We start from the raw sequence: 17,956 nt of genomic DNA, 5'->3' as shown, positions 1-17,956 counted from the left end.
GTTCCTGTGAACGCACGCGCCTGTGTGCGCGCGTTCACAGGAAATCTCGGGTATCGCGAGATGACGCGCCGATGCATGGCTGAGCGCCCAGCTGCCGCCTCCGGACCGCAGATCTGCGTTAGGCGGTCCAGAGGCGGTTAAACTGTAAAACTGTAAAGGATTGGCTGCTATGTTATGTCCTCAGTTCCCAACCAGGTCCACGGGGGTGGTACCCTTGTTGGAAAATATGTATAAAAGGCAATGCTTGTGTGGTCAATAAAGAGTTCCTGTTTTACATTCAACATAGAGCCTCGTCTCATGTGTGTGGGGATTGCTATACGCTGTATACTCCCCCGGCTGTAACCCCTAGCTCTTGTAAGAGCTGTTCCTGTTCCTTGTTCCTGTGGTGGTTACGGTGTCGAGCGAAGTGCTTGGAGTCCTCAGGAAGCGCTAGGAGCATCCATCAACGGAGGTACCCAGTCAGGGTGCCAGGAGATCCGTTACAGTGGTTGGTATGCGAACGACGGCCATCCAGTTCACGTTCTAATGGGGCCAAGGGGTTAACAAGCAGCACACTTCCATGCTGGGTGGCTGGCCGTTCGGTAGTTCTTCAGTAGAAAACAAGGGAAAACATGGGGCCTGTACAGGCAAGGTAACAGCCAAACAAACAGACGAATGGAGGGAGAATACAAGCAATCCATAGACAGACGGTTCTGTCACAACTTCCTTTCCCCATATTGAAAATAAAAATAAGCAATCCATTTTTTTTCATATCATTGGCATTGCTGCATCCCAAAATGCCCAAACTGTTTAAATATTAATATATGTATCCTGTACAATGAAAGCTGTAACAAAAAAAAAAATCTAAATGGCCTATTTGCCATTTTTTGCCACTTCACCTTCCAAATTTTTTTAATAGAAAGTTATCAAAAAGCTTCACCATACCATACATAATAGTATCAATAAAATGAAAGATCGCCCCACAAAAAAATAAGCCCTTACACAACTGTGTAGACATAACTATAAAAAAGTTGTGGGGTGTCAGAAAATTGTAATGCAAATTAAAAAACATTTTTACGTATTAAAACACAAGAACAACTGTAAAAATGTAGTATAACTGTAATCCCACTGATCCAGAGAAATAAGGTTACAGGACAGTTTTACCACATAGGGAATACTGTAAAAAAGGAAACTCATAAAACTGTGACGGAATTTAGTTTTTTCCCATTTAGAATTTTTCCAACTTCCTACTACATAATTTGGTATATTAAATGGTGCCGTTAGAAAGCACAACTTGTCCCACAAAAAACAAGCTTACATGCTGTGTTTTTCGCCCTATAAGACGCACCTGCCCATAAGATGCATTTAGATTTTTGAGGAGGAAAATAATAAAAAAAATATTTTGAAACAAAAGGTGTGCTTTTGGTGGGTTTTGAACTAATGGTGGTCTGTGGATGACATTATTATGGGGGATCTGTGGATGGCAATGTTATGGGGGATCTGTGGATGGCACTGTTATGGGGGCATCTGTGGATGACTCTGCTATGGGGGGGTATCTGTCAATGACACTGTTATGGGGGGATCTGTGGATGACACTGTTATGGGGGGGATCTGTGGATGACACGTATATAGCAACTTATGCTATATATGTGTCATCCACAGATCCCCCCCATAACAGTGTCTCTGTGTAAATAGTGACCCCCAATACAGGGGGTGGAGGCCGGCAACTGGTGTTGAAATTGCGGAGGGGCCCGGTGCAGTTACTGTACTCTATTACAACGGGCCCCGCACACAGCAGTATTCATATGTAAAGTGTAGGCAATCCATATGTAAAGTATAGCAATCCTCTGCGGTAGTACAATCCATGTAGTACTCACTATGAAACTCCCGTACTAGCAGGCAGGCTGGCCGGTCACTTACTTTGTCACGCAGATGCTCCTCCCACTTTATTAATTAAGCAGGCGGAGCATGCACATGACAAAGTGAGTGACCGGCCAGCCTGCCTGCTAGCACAGGATTTTATAGTGAGTACTACGTGGATTGCGCTACCGCAGAGGATTGCTATACTTTACATCTGGATTGCCTACACTTTACATCTGGATTGCCTACACTTTACATCTGGATTGCCTACACTTTACATATGAATACTGCTGTGTGCGGAGCCCGGTGTAATAGAGTACAGTGACTGCATCAGGCCCCGCTGCGATTCCAACAGCAATTGTTGCCGGCCTCCAGCCCCTCCTCCCTCCCCGCTGATACATCGCAGGCCGCGCTGTGCAGCCTCGCGGCCCACGATGTATCAGTATTAGCAGAGTAAAAATGGCAGCATCCGCCCTATAAGGCGCACTGCCATTTCACCCCCACTTTTGGGGGGAAAAAGTGCATCTTATGGGGGCGAAAAAATATGGTACATCTGTATATACGGGACAATAAAAATAAATAAAGTTATGGCTCTGGGAATGCAGGGTGTAAAACATGAAAAAAATCGCTCCATCAGGAAGGGGTAATAAAAATGTACATTTCCATTTTTCCTGGGCTGACTCTTCAAGGGTCCTCATGCTGCCTTTAGTCACAGCTTTTATCAACCTTCCCTGCAGCTTGGTGACCTTCATGATGGGAGAGGCCTGTGTTTCTTACAGTCCCCTCGATGATCACTCACATTTCTCTCCTGCCTGAACTGATCACACAGATCGGTGTCGGGCAGGGAGAGAAAGAAGTGTGAAGACGCACGGCTCTCTCACTGATTGGGCAAAGAGCTGTATGATCGCTCTACCGGATCATTAAGAAATTACTGTATTTTTCGCTCCATAAGAGGCATTTTTTGGTCATTACTGCTCCTCTATTTAATCCGGACTCACACTTCTTCCCATGCGGTTGATATTCTTTGCCTTGAGTTGGAAGAGCCGGTGGGCTGATTAAGGGCTGATTATGGGTCTGATGAGAAGCATAAGGGCTGATCATGGGGTGAGGAGAGGCATAAGGGCTGATATGGAGGCTGATGAGAGGCATGGGGCTCTTATCTGATGTCTGATTGGGGTTCATTTACATTGGGGTCTGAGCTGAGGTCTGATTGGGGGTCTAATCTGAGGTCTTATTAACATTGGGGGTCTGATTAGTTGTCTGAGGTGTAATGAAAAATATTTTTTTCTTATTGTCCTCCTCTAAAACCTCGGTGCGTCTTATGGGCTGCTGCATCTTATAGGGCGGTATACAGTAATTTTTTTTTCATTCGTACTATGTATGTAATTGCTGGGAAGACTTTGTGTGATGGATCACCTTTTGTGATATTCTATTATCTGCTTTATTTAATTCAAAAAAGTAACTTACAGTCATCTTCTCTATTACATCGTAATGCAAATACTGAATCTTGGTGGCAAATGTAAGGATAAATGGATAACGACAATATATTTCAGGTAGCATGGTGCCATTAGTCTCCTGCTGTAAAACACGATAAGAGAGAATCTGAGCCTTAGAGGACAGAAGATTACGTTTACATCAACATTTCAGAGTTTATTGAATTAAGAAGAATTCTGACTACAAAGTTGTCTTCTGGTATAATACATCTCTGCAGAACCCTTACAACACTATACTGCATATACCTGGGCACACCAAATACAGTATCATGTGTAATAATTGTCCCTTATGCTGGCCATCTATACAAATGGCAGTGCAGACACACACCTCTATATATAATGGGCTTGGAAACATAGCTTGCCGATTTCCAACTACCTATACAACGTGCAATTTAACACAAAATGGTGTACTCACAGTTTGTCTTTGATAGATCCTCCAGTTCTTAAGATCAACAGGGATGATGATTACATTGGAAACTTCAGGCACGCAGAAGTAGTTTATTGGTACTTTATAACCAGCTTTCATGTTTGCCTGCATCACAAATATATATATATATATATATATATATACAGAAAAATTGCTATAAATATGCTGCTAAATGAAAATGAGGATTTGTAAAATTGTAAAGTACTGCTATCCACAGGCTAAAGGAAAACCATCTGAACTTTGGGGGCCTGACGGCGGGGCCCACACCAATTAGTAGAATGGAGGTTCTGTTCCTCCAACTGGCGTGTTAGGTTGCACATGAACAGTGACACTCCGATTCTATCTATGGGTGTACAGTGCTTGGCTATCTCCAGCAGTTCCATAGAGAATTAACTTGACACAAGCTCTTTAAAGGGCATCTGTCAGCAGATTTGTACCTATGACACTGACTGTTCTGTTACATGTGCACCTGGCAGCTGAAGACATCTGTGTTGGTCCCATGTTCATATCTGTCCTCATTGCTGAGAAAAATGATGTTTTAATATATGCAAATGAGCCTCTAGGAGCAATGGGGGGCATTCCCGTTACTCCTAGAGGCTCTGCTCTCTCTGCAACTGCCACTACCTCTCCACTCTGATTCGCAGGGCCAGGTAGGCAAAACATCATCACAGCTGGCCCTGTCACTCAAAGTGGAGAGGGTGCGGCAGTTGCAGAGAGAGAGCAGAGCCTCTCAGTGTAACAGTAACGCTCCCATTGCTCCTAGAGGCTCATTTGCATATAATAAAACATAATTTTTCTCAGCAATGTGGACACATATGAACATGGGAGAAACACAGATGTCTTCATCTGCCAGGTGCACATGTAACAGGTTAGCCGGGTTCATGGGTACAAATCTGCTGACAGATGCCCTTTACACAACTGGCACATGAGGGACATATGAGAAGCTTGGACATCACTGCTGTAGATAGACTGTCTATTTTCTGTATTTAATCAAAAGGTTTAGTGGGGGAGGGGAGTGGGTTTTATGAAAAAGTGTAGCAGATGCTGATATGTATATTTCAGTAACATAATGCTTCTGGTAATTGAGATTATGAACGGTTCATTCCTACATAAGTGGCTAAGGTGAAATCTTTAAAAATGTCCAAACCCACCTTATAAAGGCGCTTTAGTACTTCGAGTATATTTTTCTTAGACTCTTTGTTATCATTGAATACACTCAATACCAAGGCAATTTTAAACACCTGGACTTGCTTTATCAGAGAAGGTTCAGGCAAAGATGACCATAATGTCTCTGAAAAACGACAACAAAGTATTTCACAGATGTGGAAATAAGATGCAATTTCATTAAAGGGGTTATCCCATGACTAATGTAAAAAATTCAGACATCATATAGTACACGACAACCTATTCCTAACAAAGCTAGAACCAGCCCTGTACCTTACATGGATCCAGAGATCTCCCTATTCAATGCTCTGCTAGATTGATGTCAAGCTGGCAGCTCAAAGGGAGTGTCTTCTCTGCTGCAGCTAAGGGGGCGTGTCCATGCTCTCCCTATCCCAGCTCAGTGGGAGTGTCTTCTCTGCTGCAGCTAAGGCGGCGTGTCCATGCTCTCCCTATCCCAGCTCAGGTGCCAGTTGAAGGATGAAACTGAGCATGTGCGGCCATCTCAGTGAGCAGGTCAAAGAAATAAGAAAAAAGCAAACAGCAGGTGGCGCTACTCAGATACATTTTATTAATAACTCAGTCGGGGAGAATTATCAAACTGGTGTAAAGTAGAACTGGCTTAGTTGCCCATGGCAACCAATCAGATTCCTCATTTCATTTTTCTCAGCTCCTTTGGAAAATGAAAGGTGGAATCTCCCCCAGTGTCTAAACTAAATTTTTAATAACACACAATTCCGAAAGTATTCAGATCCAGGTGCTGGTTTGAAAGCTGTAGAATATTTTACATTGGGACAACCCTTTTAACGTCTATTATCTGTCAGAAGTTTATATTGGAAGTCCAAGCACCAAGTGATTCAACCCTTTCAGCTCCTGTCAGCATATTCCAACTCTCCTCATTTCATTGAATAAATGTTGAATATTTAAATGAATAAATGATGTAAAAAATCTGTTAAATGCCAAATGGGCATATTGCAGAGAACAGTGTGCACATTTGTTCTATGGACTCTCCAAGCCCTGAACCCAGCAATATAAGCTTTTCACATGTCTCTTGTTAATTGCCAGTATTTTCCTCCTGTGCTGACTGCTACTATTGAGCGCTTCCATTGTGAAGCGCTCATTAATGCAGCCTTTGCCCCCCCCCCCCACACTCCCCGTGTTAATTAAAAAATAAAAAACAGCACTCACCTTCTCCATTTGCTTACGCTGCTGACTGGATGTGCAGGACAGGACCTGCAAGACGTCATCACGCTGGAGTGCAAGTCCTGTCCTGAGCTTCCAGTCAGCAGGGGACGTTCACCGCAGCATGAGCAAATGGGGGAGTTGAGTGCCTTTTTTTTTTGTAGAAGCTGGGGGTCATTACTCTTCCTGGGGGGGCACTAATGGGGGCATTATTCTTCCTAGTGGACACTAGTGAGGACATTACTCTTACTGGGGGGCATTAATGGGGGGCATTAATGTGGACAGTAATAATTTTGGGGGTGCTAATGGGGGCATTACTATTACTGGGGGCACTAATTGGGGCATTATTAATTCGGGGGTGCTAATGGGGGCATTAATATTACTGGGGGCACTAATTGGAGCATTATTAATTCGGGGGTGCGCTAATGGGGGCATTAATTCTGGGGTGCACTAAAGGGGGCATTAATATTATTGGGAGCCACAGTATGATAGTGACTTAACACCCCATGTTAAGCCATGCCCCCACGACCACCCCCCTTTGGGGTGTGGCTTAATTTGGCCAGTATTTTTTGTTGGGAAAGGTGGCAACCCTCTGTATATGGCACTTACTGATATAGTCTTTGTTGATATTCTGCACCATTTTCTATATTTGATAAGCCATTCTCCCTTGTTGGCCAAGTCTTTGTGCTCTTCTACGGGTGCCGAGGAGATCCAGCCTCAGGCTGGGTCTCCTAGGCAACCTCTTAGTGTATTCAAGCAATAAAAAGATAGAGTCTCTGTTAAATACACCAATATCCTCGAGCGCTGCAAGTCTGAAGACAATGTGGGAAAAGTCTATTACTTGACGAAAATATACGGAAAAAGACTGCGCTGCAAGAGGAAAATCTTCTCTGTGTATAAAGTTCACTTTTAAATCTTCAACTAGTAGAATCACAAGCCACCTCACAATCCAACATTAGTGTGCAAACCTGTGGATAATGAAAAAAACGCACTATGGTGTAGCAGGTTCCAAACGACTAACGCTCCATGTGAACAAATTTATACTCACAAGATCCCTTGTAAGTGAAGGCGTGTATAGATATCGATGGCGTGTATAGATATCGAGCTCTGTGGAAAAGAGGACTATAGCGTAGTATATCACAACACTTAGAATGCCTGCAAACAGATTGTACTTACAGGGCTTCACTTGTCAGGTGCGCATATAAGATTTTCTTTAGGTCGCTCAGATCTTGGATTACAACCATACTAGATGTCCAAAAAACTCTCAGGGGAAAAGGCCACAAAAGAAGTATGTGCGTACCAGAGGTCAGATAGAAAACAATTTAATATTGGTAAAAATTACAGCTAAAACATATAAAAATCAGGAATATAGCCCGACCCGGGTTTCGCGTTGATGCTTCGTCTGGGGCGTTAGTTGGTAATTGCAAACCACTGTGTTTTAAATAGACAGGGAACCTCCCCTGGATGACATCATAGGCTCTTCCAAAAATACAAGTTAAAACAAATCATACACACAAAATAAAACTAAAACATTAAAAGGACTGGGACCGAACCGGACAGCTGACGGCGAATATATTAAAATAAACAATTATTAATGTCACATTCGATATTCAAACCTTGTGGTTGAATGGTGCCCATACGAAACATCCACTCAACCTCTTTTTTATTCATTAAGGCAACAAAGTCCCCCCCTCAAATTGGGGTATGCACTAATTCTAATCCAGTAAAACGGAGACCTTTCGGATTTTTATCATGATGGATCTTAAAATGCAGCGAAACACTATGGGTCTCAAGACCTTTTTTGATATTACGAATGTGCTCCTGCACCCGAGTCTTAAGGCTCCGTGTAGTCCTGCCTACATATTGGAGGCCACAAGGGCACTCCAAAAGATAAATGACTCCAACATTATTGCAAGAAAAATGTCCCTTAATTTTAAAAATGGTCTCTTTTGTCTTTTTGGATATGACATGGTCCACACATCTTTCTCGTTGTTTCAGGGTACGGTTTTTGCAAGGTAAGCAAAAGCCGCACCATGTGAACCTACCCTTACTAATATTGGTGCGTTTTTTGTTAGTAGCGAGACTAGCACTACGGACCAATTTATTGGAGAGATTGTCTGCTCTTTTGAAAACTACAGGAGGTTTCAATGGTAAATCTTTACTAAGTATAGGGTCATTTTGAAGAATGTGCCAGTTTTTTTGAATCATATTTTTAATGTGGCCTATTTTGCTATTATACTGGGTCAGAAAAGTGTACCTAAAATCTTTCTTTGTTGTTGCCTTGTTGACTTTATCAATCGGGGGCTTATTCTCAATACGTTTCTGTTCTATTTCATCTTTGCAATGGTCTAAAAAACCTTTTTCATAGCCTTTTTCCAAAAATCTATGTTTGACCATCTGCCCCTGCTCTCTGTAGTCCTCTAATTTGGTACAGTTTTTTGAGATGCGTTGAAATTGGCTTTTGGGTATGTTTTTCAGCCAAGAAGGATGATGACAACTCTTGAGCTCTATGTATGTGTTCACATCTACTGCTTTAAAAAAAGTCTTAGTTTTAAGTCTGTCATCCTCCAAAAAAATGACCAAATCGAGGAAATCTACAGAGGTGTCGCTAATACAATGAGTGAATTTGAGATTAAAACTGTTGACATTAATATCCGCTAAACAACTTTCTAGACCCTCCCTCTCACCTAACCAGATGAGGAGGCAGTCGTCTATATATCTTCGCCATACAAAAAGCTGCCCCTTTCCTAGATCTTTTTTGAGGATCTGATCTATATTTTCCCTCTCCCACATCGTCATAAAAAGATTGGCGAGGCTTGGGGCGAATTTCGCCCCCATCGCCACGCCAGAATGCTGAAGATAAAAAGTGTCTTTGTATAAAAAATAGTTGTGGGTGAGGCAAAAATCTACACATTCCAAAATGAAATTCTTTTGGTCAGCCCCCATTTCTAAATCATTGTTGAGGGCTTCTCTAACCCCTTTCATCCCCAAATGCTGGGGAATGCAGGTGTATAGAGAAGACACATCAACCGTGGCTAACCACAGGGATCCAGGCACTTCGCCGATTTCTTCAATGAGGTCAATCACACTAGAGGAATTTTTTAAGTAAGAGGGGGCCACAATCTATCAATCCCCGAAACAATAGGTCTCCCTGGTGGATTAACAGGATCCTTGTGGATCTTGGGCAAAAGGTATATAACCGGGGTAACTGGGCATTTTGAAGAGAGGTACTCATACTCTTTTTTATCTAAAACTTCCTTCTCCAAGCCTCTCTTCAAAATATTCTCCAGCTGCCCTTTAAACAAAATGAGTGGGTTATTTTTTAGAACCAAATAGATATCCCTGTCCATAAGAAGTCTATCCATTTCCCTAGAATATTGTTCCACATCCATAATAACGACTCCTCCCCCCTTGTCAGCCGGTTTGATCACTATCCTGTCGTTTTTTTCCAACCGCTTTAATGCCTCCTTCTCCCCCCTAGAAAGATTTTGTTTTCTTGGTTTGGAATCCATTTTTTCTAATTCATTTAGGAGGCTCCTTTTAAAGGCGTCGATGCATTCATTATTTTTGTTTTTGGGGCAAAACTTAGATCTATTATGAAGGTCTGTATGCAAGACCCCCTTAGTATTTACAGTATTGACGGGTTGGGATGGTGTAGCATTTATATAATATTCGCCGTCAGCTGTCCGGTTCGGTCCCAGTCCTTTTAATGTTTTAGTTTTATTTTGTGTGTATGATTTGTTTTAACTTGTATTTTTGGAAGAGCCTATGATGTCATCCAGGGGAGGTTCCCTGTCTATTTAAAACACAGTGGTTTGCAATTACCAACTAACGCCCCAGACGAAGCATCAACGCGAAACCCGGGTCGGGCTATATTCCTGATTTTTATATGTTTTAGCTGTAATTTTTACCAATATTAAATTGTTTTCTATCTGACCTCTGGTACGCACATACTTCTTTTGTGGCCTTTTCCCCTGAGAGTTTTTTGGACATCTAGTATGGTTGTAATCCAAGATCTGAGCGACCTAAAGAAAATCTTATATGCGCACCTGACAAGTGAAGCCCTGTAAGTACAATCTGTTTGCAGGCATTCTAAGTGTTGTGATATACTACGCTATAGTCCTCTTTTCCACAGAGCTCTCTCTTGACACCATCGATATCTATACACGCCTTCACTTACAAGGGATCTTGTGAGTATAAATTTGTTCACATGGAGCGTTAGTCGTTTGGAACCTGCTACACCATAGTGCGTTTTTTTCATTATCCACAGGTTTGCACACTAATGTTGGATTGTGAGGTGGCTTGTGATTCTACTAGTTGAAGATTTAAAAGTGAACTTTATACACAGAGAAGATTTTCCTCTTGCAGCGCAGTCTTTTTCCGTATAACCTCTTAGTGTATGACTCAGTGTCATACAATAACAGGCAATGCATTACAATACAGATAGGGCTGTCAGACGGTGCCAGAACGGTGCCAAACGGTGCCAAAACATAAATTTTTTTGTTACCTTGCCTTACAAAAAATGTAATATAGAGCAATTAAAAATCATATGTACCCCAAAATAGTACCAATAAAACTGGCACCTTATCCCACAGTTTCCAAAATGTGGTCACTTTTTTGAGTTTCTACTGTAGGGGTGCATCAGGGGGCTTCAAATGGGACATGGCATCTAAAAACCAGTTCAGCTAAATCTGCCTTCCAAAAACCATATGGCATTCCTTTCCTACTGCCCCCTGCCGTGTGCCCGTACAGCAGTTTACGATTACATGTGGGGTGCTTCTGTAAACCACTGTCACAACCAGACAGCTGAGAAGCTCTGACAGAGGCCTTTCAGAACCTCCTCCTTGAGTTCTCTTTGTTGTGCTGTTCAGTTCCTCATCTCGTTAGCCTCTCTCAGCTGTCATGGAGTTGGACTGATTGCTTCCCTTTAAATTCCTCCCCATGATGCATTAGTGGGCGGCTTATACTACTTCCTGGAGTGTGTGTGCATGCTGATCTTGTTTTCCAGTCTGCTACAAAGTTAAGTGCTGAACATTAATCTGTTATTTTCTGTTTGCTGGATCCCAGGTGACCCTGACTCCCTCCGTGTCTGGTGTAGGGAGCCGGTGGTCGTGTCCCCTCACTATTGTAGGGTGTTCAGGGGTTATATAGTCGAGGTACGTCGATATGCAACTTTCCACCTCTGGGATCTTTGCATAGGCTGAGCAGCCAGGGAAAGTCTCAGGTCTTGTGCAGGGGTCTCCCTTTTGGTTCCTTAGCTTTGGATCCACTCAGTCATATATGCATGTTGCTTTGTCTTGTTTCCTGTACACCGTCCGTGACAACCACTGAATCAGGGTAATAAATATTGGGTTTTATTTGTCTGTTAACCCTTGCTTTACTATTGGAAAAAATGGATTAAAATGTAAAATCTGCCAAAAATGTGAAATTCTGAAATTTCATCTCCATTTTCTAATAATTATTGTGAAACACTTAAAGGGTTAACAAAGTTTGTAAAATCCGTTTTGTATACCTTGAGGGGTGTACTTTCTAAAATGGGGTCATTTTTGGTGGTTTCTATTATGTAAGCCTCACAAAGTGACTTCAGACCTGAACTAAATGTCATTTTCAAAATGATCCAAACATGAAGTAGACAATTGGGAAATGTAAAGTAATAACTATTATATGAGGTATCACTATCTATTATAAAAGTAGAGAAATTGAAATGTGAAAATTTGGGAAGTTTTCAATTTTTTTTGTAAATTTTGGATTTTTTCACAAATTAAGGTGAAATATATTGACTCAAGTTTATGACTATCATAAAGTACAATGTGTCACGAGAAAACAGTCTCAGAATGGCTTGGATAAGTAAAAGTGTACCAAAGCTATTACCACATAAAGTGACACGGCAGATTTGCAAAAAATGGCCTGGGCAGGAAGGTGAAAACAGGCCCGGGGTTGAAGGGGTTAAACTTAGGGGAAAAAAACAAAACATATTCTGACCCCCATAACTTTTTTTAAACTTACGTCTACTGAGCTGTATAGGAGCTCATTTTTAGTTGGACAATTTGTAGTTTTCATTGATACCATTTTAGAGTGTGTGTGACTTTTTGATCACATTTTATTAAATTTTTTGGGTAAGAAAAGCAATGAAAAAATTGCAAATTGGCCGTTTTGACCCTTTTTTCGTTACGCCATTCGCTGTATTGTGTAGTGGAATTTTTTTAATAGTACGGCCATTTTTCAGTCGCGGTGATACTCATCATGTTTATATTTATTGTTATTTAGGTATTTTTTTTATTATACGGAAAGGGGGGTGATTTAAACTTTTATATTTTTTAACCTTTTTAAAAAATTTTTTTAATGATTTTGAAGCTCATATATGAGCCTATAAATTCCGTTTTTTAATTTTAAATTTTGTCCAATCAGGGATTTTTAAAATTAGTTTGTCTTGTCAGTGAAGCTCATAGTATTCACAGCAACTACCGATATCACCATTGGCTCGCACTTCCGGGTTTTTGCGCATTGAGATGCCGTGATCTCACTTGATCACGGCATCTAAAGCCTTTTAATTTTTGCAATCGGCATTATTACTGGTCATGGTAAGTAGCCGCAGGTCTCTGCTGTTTCAAACAGCAGAGACCTACTGGCCATGACGCCCGCTGCACGTGCGAGCTGGCACAATGTTTGCACATTGCTCCAGCGCAGGGAAAGGGGACGATTAAAATTTTTATATATATTTTTAAAAAAAATTATATCATTTTTTTAAACATTTTTTTACTTTTTAAAAATGGTTTTGTAGCTTGTTTTTGAGGCTACAATACTCACTTTTTATTTTATTTTATTCTGTACCTTTTATTTTTCATATACCGTAGATCATTAAAGGTACTAGAAATGGTAATTTCTTATGTTGGCCTGCTCCAATACCCTGAGTTTCTTCAGAGAAACCCATCGTACTGAAACCAACATTGGCCGCAGAGGGTGCCGGTAAGAAGCTTGTGCTTCCAGGATTTATAGCTTTTAGATGCCATGATCACACTTGATCACGGCATCTAAAAGCTTTAATGACCACGAGCAGCATTATTGCTGGTCGCGGTCATTAGCTGCAGGTCTCCGCTGTTTGAAACATGGCTCCCGCTGCGCGTCATGTTTACCCATCGATCCAGCGCCGTACAAGTACTTGCTGTTTGCGAAAGGGTAAAACCTCTAAGTTAATACATAGATGAGCGCACCAGGAAATGAGCCAATTTCCACTCTAGACTAGGGGAGTCCCAAGCAGACACCCACCCACTCTGACATCCATGTGCTCCACAACCTAAAGAATACTATACATAATAACCTATGCTCAGAAGTGCCTTACTAAGTTCAAGAACATACCCAATATTTTTTGAGAATTTAAGCTGAGATTGTTGATAGCCTGTACCAAAGAGGATGCCAGTGGCAAGCAGATGTTGGCATCCTGCATTATAGGACATTCTGGGATTAAAAGAAACACAGACAGAGCCTCAAAAAGATTTGGGAGGCTCTCAGTTGCTGGGATCAGTTCATTTTTCAAACTGGAGCATATCTGTGAGGAAGGGAGAAAAATATATAGATTAACAATGTTAAATCAGTAGCTGGGCTGATTTCAGAACTACACAATTTAATGTAATGGGGAAATCCAGTCATAATCATCTTCTGATATGTCATAGACCAGGGATGCCCAACCTATGGCCCTCAAGCTGTTGCAAAACTACAACTCCCAACATGGCCTTATAGCTTTAGGCTATCCGGGCATGCTCGGAGTAGCTGGAGGGCCGCAGGTTGAGCATCCCTGTCATGGACAATCTCATTAGTGAAGACTGTCATTGCAAACTCCACTGATTTCCAGAATGAAAAATTCTCAACAGAGAAATTAAACAGGTCCATATACAACAATGGTAGATTTCCAGTAATAAAGGGGTTTGAGCACACTATAAACCAGTGGTGGCGAACCTATGGCACGGGTGCCAGAGGCGGTACTCAGAGCCCTCACTGGGCACCCTCACCCTGGAAAAAGTCTATGTTGTACCAATATGCCTTAGACGTTTCCTGCCATTCATCAGCGCAGGACGCACTATGAACAGCACAGGCAGCGCACTGAATGTAGGCAGGTTATTATGGCTAAATTATAAAAGTACATGGGTTAAATTGCTGTGTTGGCACTTTGTGGTAAATAAGTGGGTTTTGGGTTGCAGTTTGGGCACTCGGTCTGTAAAAGGTCACTGCTATAGACTCATACAGTAAGAGAAGATCTTTTTTTTTTTTTCTTTTTCTCTTTAAGGTAAGATAAGACAAAATAAAACAATTTAAAAACCACAAGTACTTGATGGCCCCTTCATTCTCAGGGGGTCCCAGAGGTTGAACCTTACCGATAATAAAGTGATGACATATCTTAGCGATGGGATTACAGCATATTGAATTTCTTGGAAGAATCACTATAATCTAAGCTACACTGTACAAAAGGCCTTGCCTGTTGCTCTGTAGATTTACGGTGAAGTGGGTATGTGATCACTCAGGGCAGGCTTCATGGAATAAAGTTTTCTCCCTTACAGTAAATTACTTACAATGTCAGCAATCCACTTGTGTTGGCATAGTGTTGTAAAGAGTTCATTTGCAACCTGAAGATCCACTATTGGAGCAGATGGGTCAGATGAAGAACCACTATGGGGGGTTTAACAGAGAAGAAGAAAAAAATCAATGATATAAAACAGCACAGGGATGCACACTTGCTCAACTGTCCTTGAAACTCCTATAAAAGTGAATGTAGCATGTTGGGAGTTGTAGTTTCACAACAACTTGAGTGCTGAAGGTTGCTGATCCCTGTAAGGGCAGATATTTCTACTGCTATCATTGTTTAATGTACAGACTAAAATCTGTGAATGAGCATGGACAATTCATCACCGCCGTCCCTAATGTGTGAACAAGACATCTCATTCACAGATAAACATGGATAAGACTTTTGACTGATTAGTTTTACTACCTATAGGCAGGGGTGCACCACCAATGAGGCCAGGTGAGGCAGCACCAGGTAGGGGCAAGAGGGGGGCAGCCGAAGGGCCATGGGCAATGGGCGCTTTCATTGTGGCAAGGTGGTTAGGTTAAGAAATTGGCATTGGGGGCACCATTTCAATTTCTGCTTCAGGCAGCAGAAAGGCTAGGTGCACCCCTGCCTATAGGCTTTAGCTAAGTTCTGTCTCTAATGCCACCAGATGTAAGGCAGCTATCCTATTAGTCAATGTTCAACCTTTTAAACAAACCTTGAGACATGACTAGGCATCTCACCCAGTTAAGCCAGTACTCTCTGCTCTACAATGATAAGGGGCAATCACCCTGAAACATATGTCTGCAGATGAGGTGCTGGATTAGTTATAATCCTAAATTATGTCTCAAGGCCGGTTTAAAAAGTTGAGTATTGACTTATAGGATAGCTACCTTCCATCTAGAGGCATTAGAGGTAGAGCTTCCTAACATCTCATTTGCATATCTTCTTTATTGTATATCATGTAATGTTTTCTTATGGTTATTGCCAAACTGTATGGTACCATTGTTGCATATAGAGTAACAGCATACAAAGCATCTTTTCCCTTACCGGTTCTTTAAAAAACTTGCGGTCAGGCAAGCAGGTGCCGAAAATATTTTGATTATTTCCCTGCAAAGGAGAAAAACAATTATTTAAAGGCTTACTCTATTTAAAGGGGTATCAGTAGGGATCCAGCACACCGCATCCAATGGGATTTGGATTATCGGTGGTGGATCCCTGGATCATGCTCTCCCTGGTTTCAGATGTGTTGCCAAGAGGGGCCGTTCTTTCGGTCTTTTAGATCAGATAATAACAACACTACTTGGTTGTCTCAAAGGGGATTTTTGAAGTGTGGCAATAGTCATTGTGCAGAGTGAGAACACGCTTTGGAAAAATCTATTAATTGCAGTTCACATTATGTAGTATATGTATTAGTATGCACTTCCTGAGATGTCTATTACATTGGGTGCACTACCCATAAATTGAAAAAATGTATTGCGGAACATCTTTCTTATATTAATAACGGATCTGCTAATGCATTAGGGGCAGCCAAACATTTCACTGAACACCATAAGTACATTTTTTGGTGCGGAGAGGGTTAAATGCCCTGCGAGGAGCGGTGATTGGAAAAAAAGTGTCCCTTATGAGAAGCTTTCTGGATATTACAACCGAACACCAAGTTCCCAAATGGATTGAATTTAAAAAGCATTGTTTCTAAAAGGGAACCTGTCACCAGTTTTATGGTGTCCTAACTAAGGGCAACATAAATAAGTGACTGATTCTCTTAGCAAAATGCTGGGTCACTTTCTTTAATTGACCCAGTCAATCTGCCAACATCTTGTATTGAAAAGCTCCAGCTGATAATGATGAGTCCTGAATATTCATGCGCTCCTGACTCTCCCCGCCCACCTGCTGCTGATTGACAGTTATTTTCCATATGAATCAGCAGCAGGTGGGCAGGGGAGTGGTTATAGCTCTGAATTAAATATACGCTGGACTCCATGACATCACGCTGGACTAAAATCAGCTCATTAGCATCTTTGTGTGTATATTATGAGGTAACCATCTGTCACACCAGTAAGTGAATACATCTAAGGCACTTTTTAGTAGTTAATGATTGTATATAATTAGTTAGATTATAATCAAATATCCACATGACAGGTTCCCTTTAAGGGGAATGTGTCACCGAAATGTATTTCTGCAGTTAAAACTAGATAGTAACACATAACCTCTTTTCTAATCTCATTTTATTTTCTGTTTCCTGAACATAATTATTGGGGCGGCCATCTTGCCTGAGCTGTTCTTAACAGTGTTTAGAAAGCATTAAGAAAACTGCTTCACAGCAACCACATGGGCCATAGACACAATGGACAGGAGGGAACCTCATTGACTTCTATGGGGGAGAGTTTTCTAGGCATGCTCTGTGACCTGTGTATCCTGCAAAGTCCAGTAAAAAAAAAAGTACATATATGTTTTTATTTTTTTTTATTTTTTTACAATGGAACTCTATAGTGAACGGATGCTACTGTATGGCATCAGTCTGAGGCATTAGTATAACGTATACATTTTTGTTATAGGTTGAATGGATGGGAAAAACGTAATGTGAACCCAGCCTAATTAATGCATCACCCGTGTATGACGTCCGCTATGATGTGGCACTTGGCTGCTAATTGTTTTTAATCAGTGTGTACATACAAATTATACATGCCACAAGTAAGGACACCTCGTCCAGAACATGTTGGCTTTTTTCACTGCATGATGCCTCCATTTTAATGACACCAAAAACGACCAGTCCGGATAGGAAATAAATTATCTTTATTCATACATATTACATAAAACACAGTTAATTACACATGAGGCAAACAAATTCCCACACAGGAGATAACAAACAGTATCAATGCCTAAATATAAATCATACATAAATAAAGATGTGGGGTCACCGCACAAGATATCATGTGATCATCACATAAAGTACCAAGTGCTAAACTGCAGATGGATAATATTCCAAACCTCCAGAATCTCTACATAACACATGAATGTGCCTGTAAATGAAGTCTGTATCTTCCTCGTCCCGACGCGCGTTTCACTTAATGCTTCATCAGGGGGTAGTGCTAATTGTACTAGTCCCTCCCTACCCATATATACCCACCCTCATCAAATACATGTGCCCCACCTGAGAATATGCAGACCAAAGAGTTTCTTGCTGCCAGTTCCAGACCGGAAGTGATGCTGTGCGCTCCCGCATGGAGCGCACACGTCGTCTTATGCGGCCGGACGAATGTGCGGCCGACACAGAGTGCCTCAGTTCCTCCCACTGCATCATATCAGACCATG

At 41.5% G+C, this 17,956-nt stretch overlaps 1 protein-coding gene across 3 annotated transcripts in view; it reads right to left on the bottom strand.

The window, feature by feature from the left end:
- LOC122944730 (probable E3 ubiquitin-protein ligase HERC6) overlaps nucleotides 1–17,956 on the bottom strand; it is a 115,411-nt gene that overhangs the window by 37,163 nt on the left and 60,292 nt on the right. For 2 of the 3 annotated variants that reach the window (XM_044303317.1, XM_044303309.1), the window contains exons 10-15: nucleotides 15,692–15,751; nucleotides 14,667–14,763; nucleotides 13,459–13,648; nucleotides 4,911–5,050; nucleotides 3,748–3,864; nucleotides 3,307–3,417 (exon numbers count right to left, since the gene is read on the bottom strand). In XM_044303317.1, the coding sequence (XP_044159252.1) occupies nucleotides 3,307–3,417; nucleotides 3,748–3,864; nucleotides 4,911–5,050; nucleotides 13,459–13,648; nucleotides 14,667–14,763; nucleotides 15,692–15,751 (715 nt within the window). The remainder of the gene's footprint in view (nucleotides 1–3,306; nucleotides 3,418–3,747; nucleotides 3,865–4,910; nucleotides 5,051–13,458; nucleotides 13,649–14,666; nucleotides 14,764–15,691; nucleotides 15,752–17,956) is intronic. The other variant, XM_044303325.1, reaches the window with a different exon arrangement.

The sequence above is a fragment of the Bufo gargarizans genome, chromosome 1 (assembly GCF_014858855.1).
Source record: "Bufo gargarizans isolate SCDJY-AF-19 chromosome 1, ASM1485885v1, whole genome shotgun sequence".
In the NCBI taxonomy this organism is placed as follows: domain Eukaryota; kingdom Metazoa; phylum Chordata; class Amphibia; order Anura; family Bufonidae; genus Bufo; species Bufo gargarizans.
Note: the sequence above shows the minus strand (reverse complement) of the source record. Positions and strands in the feature narration are given on the sequence as shown.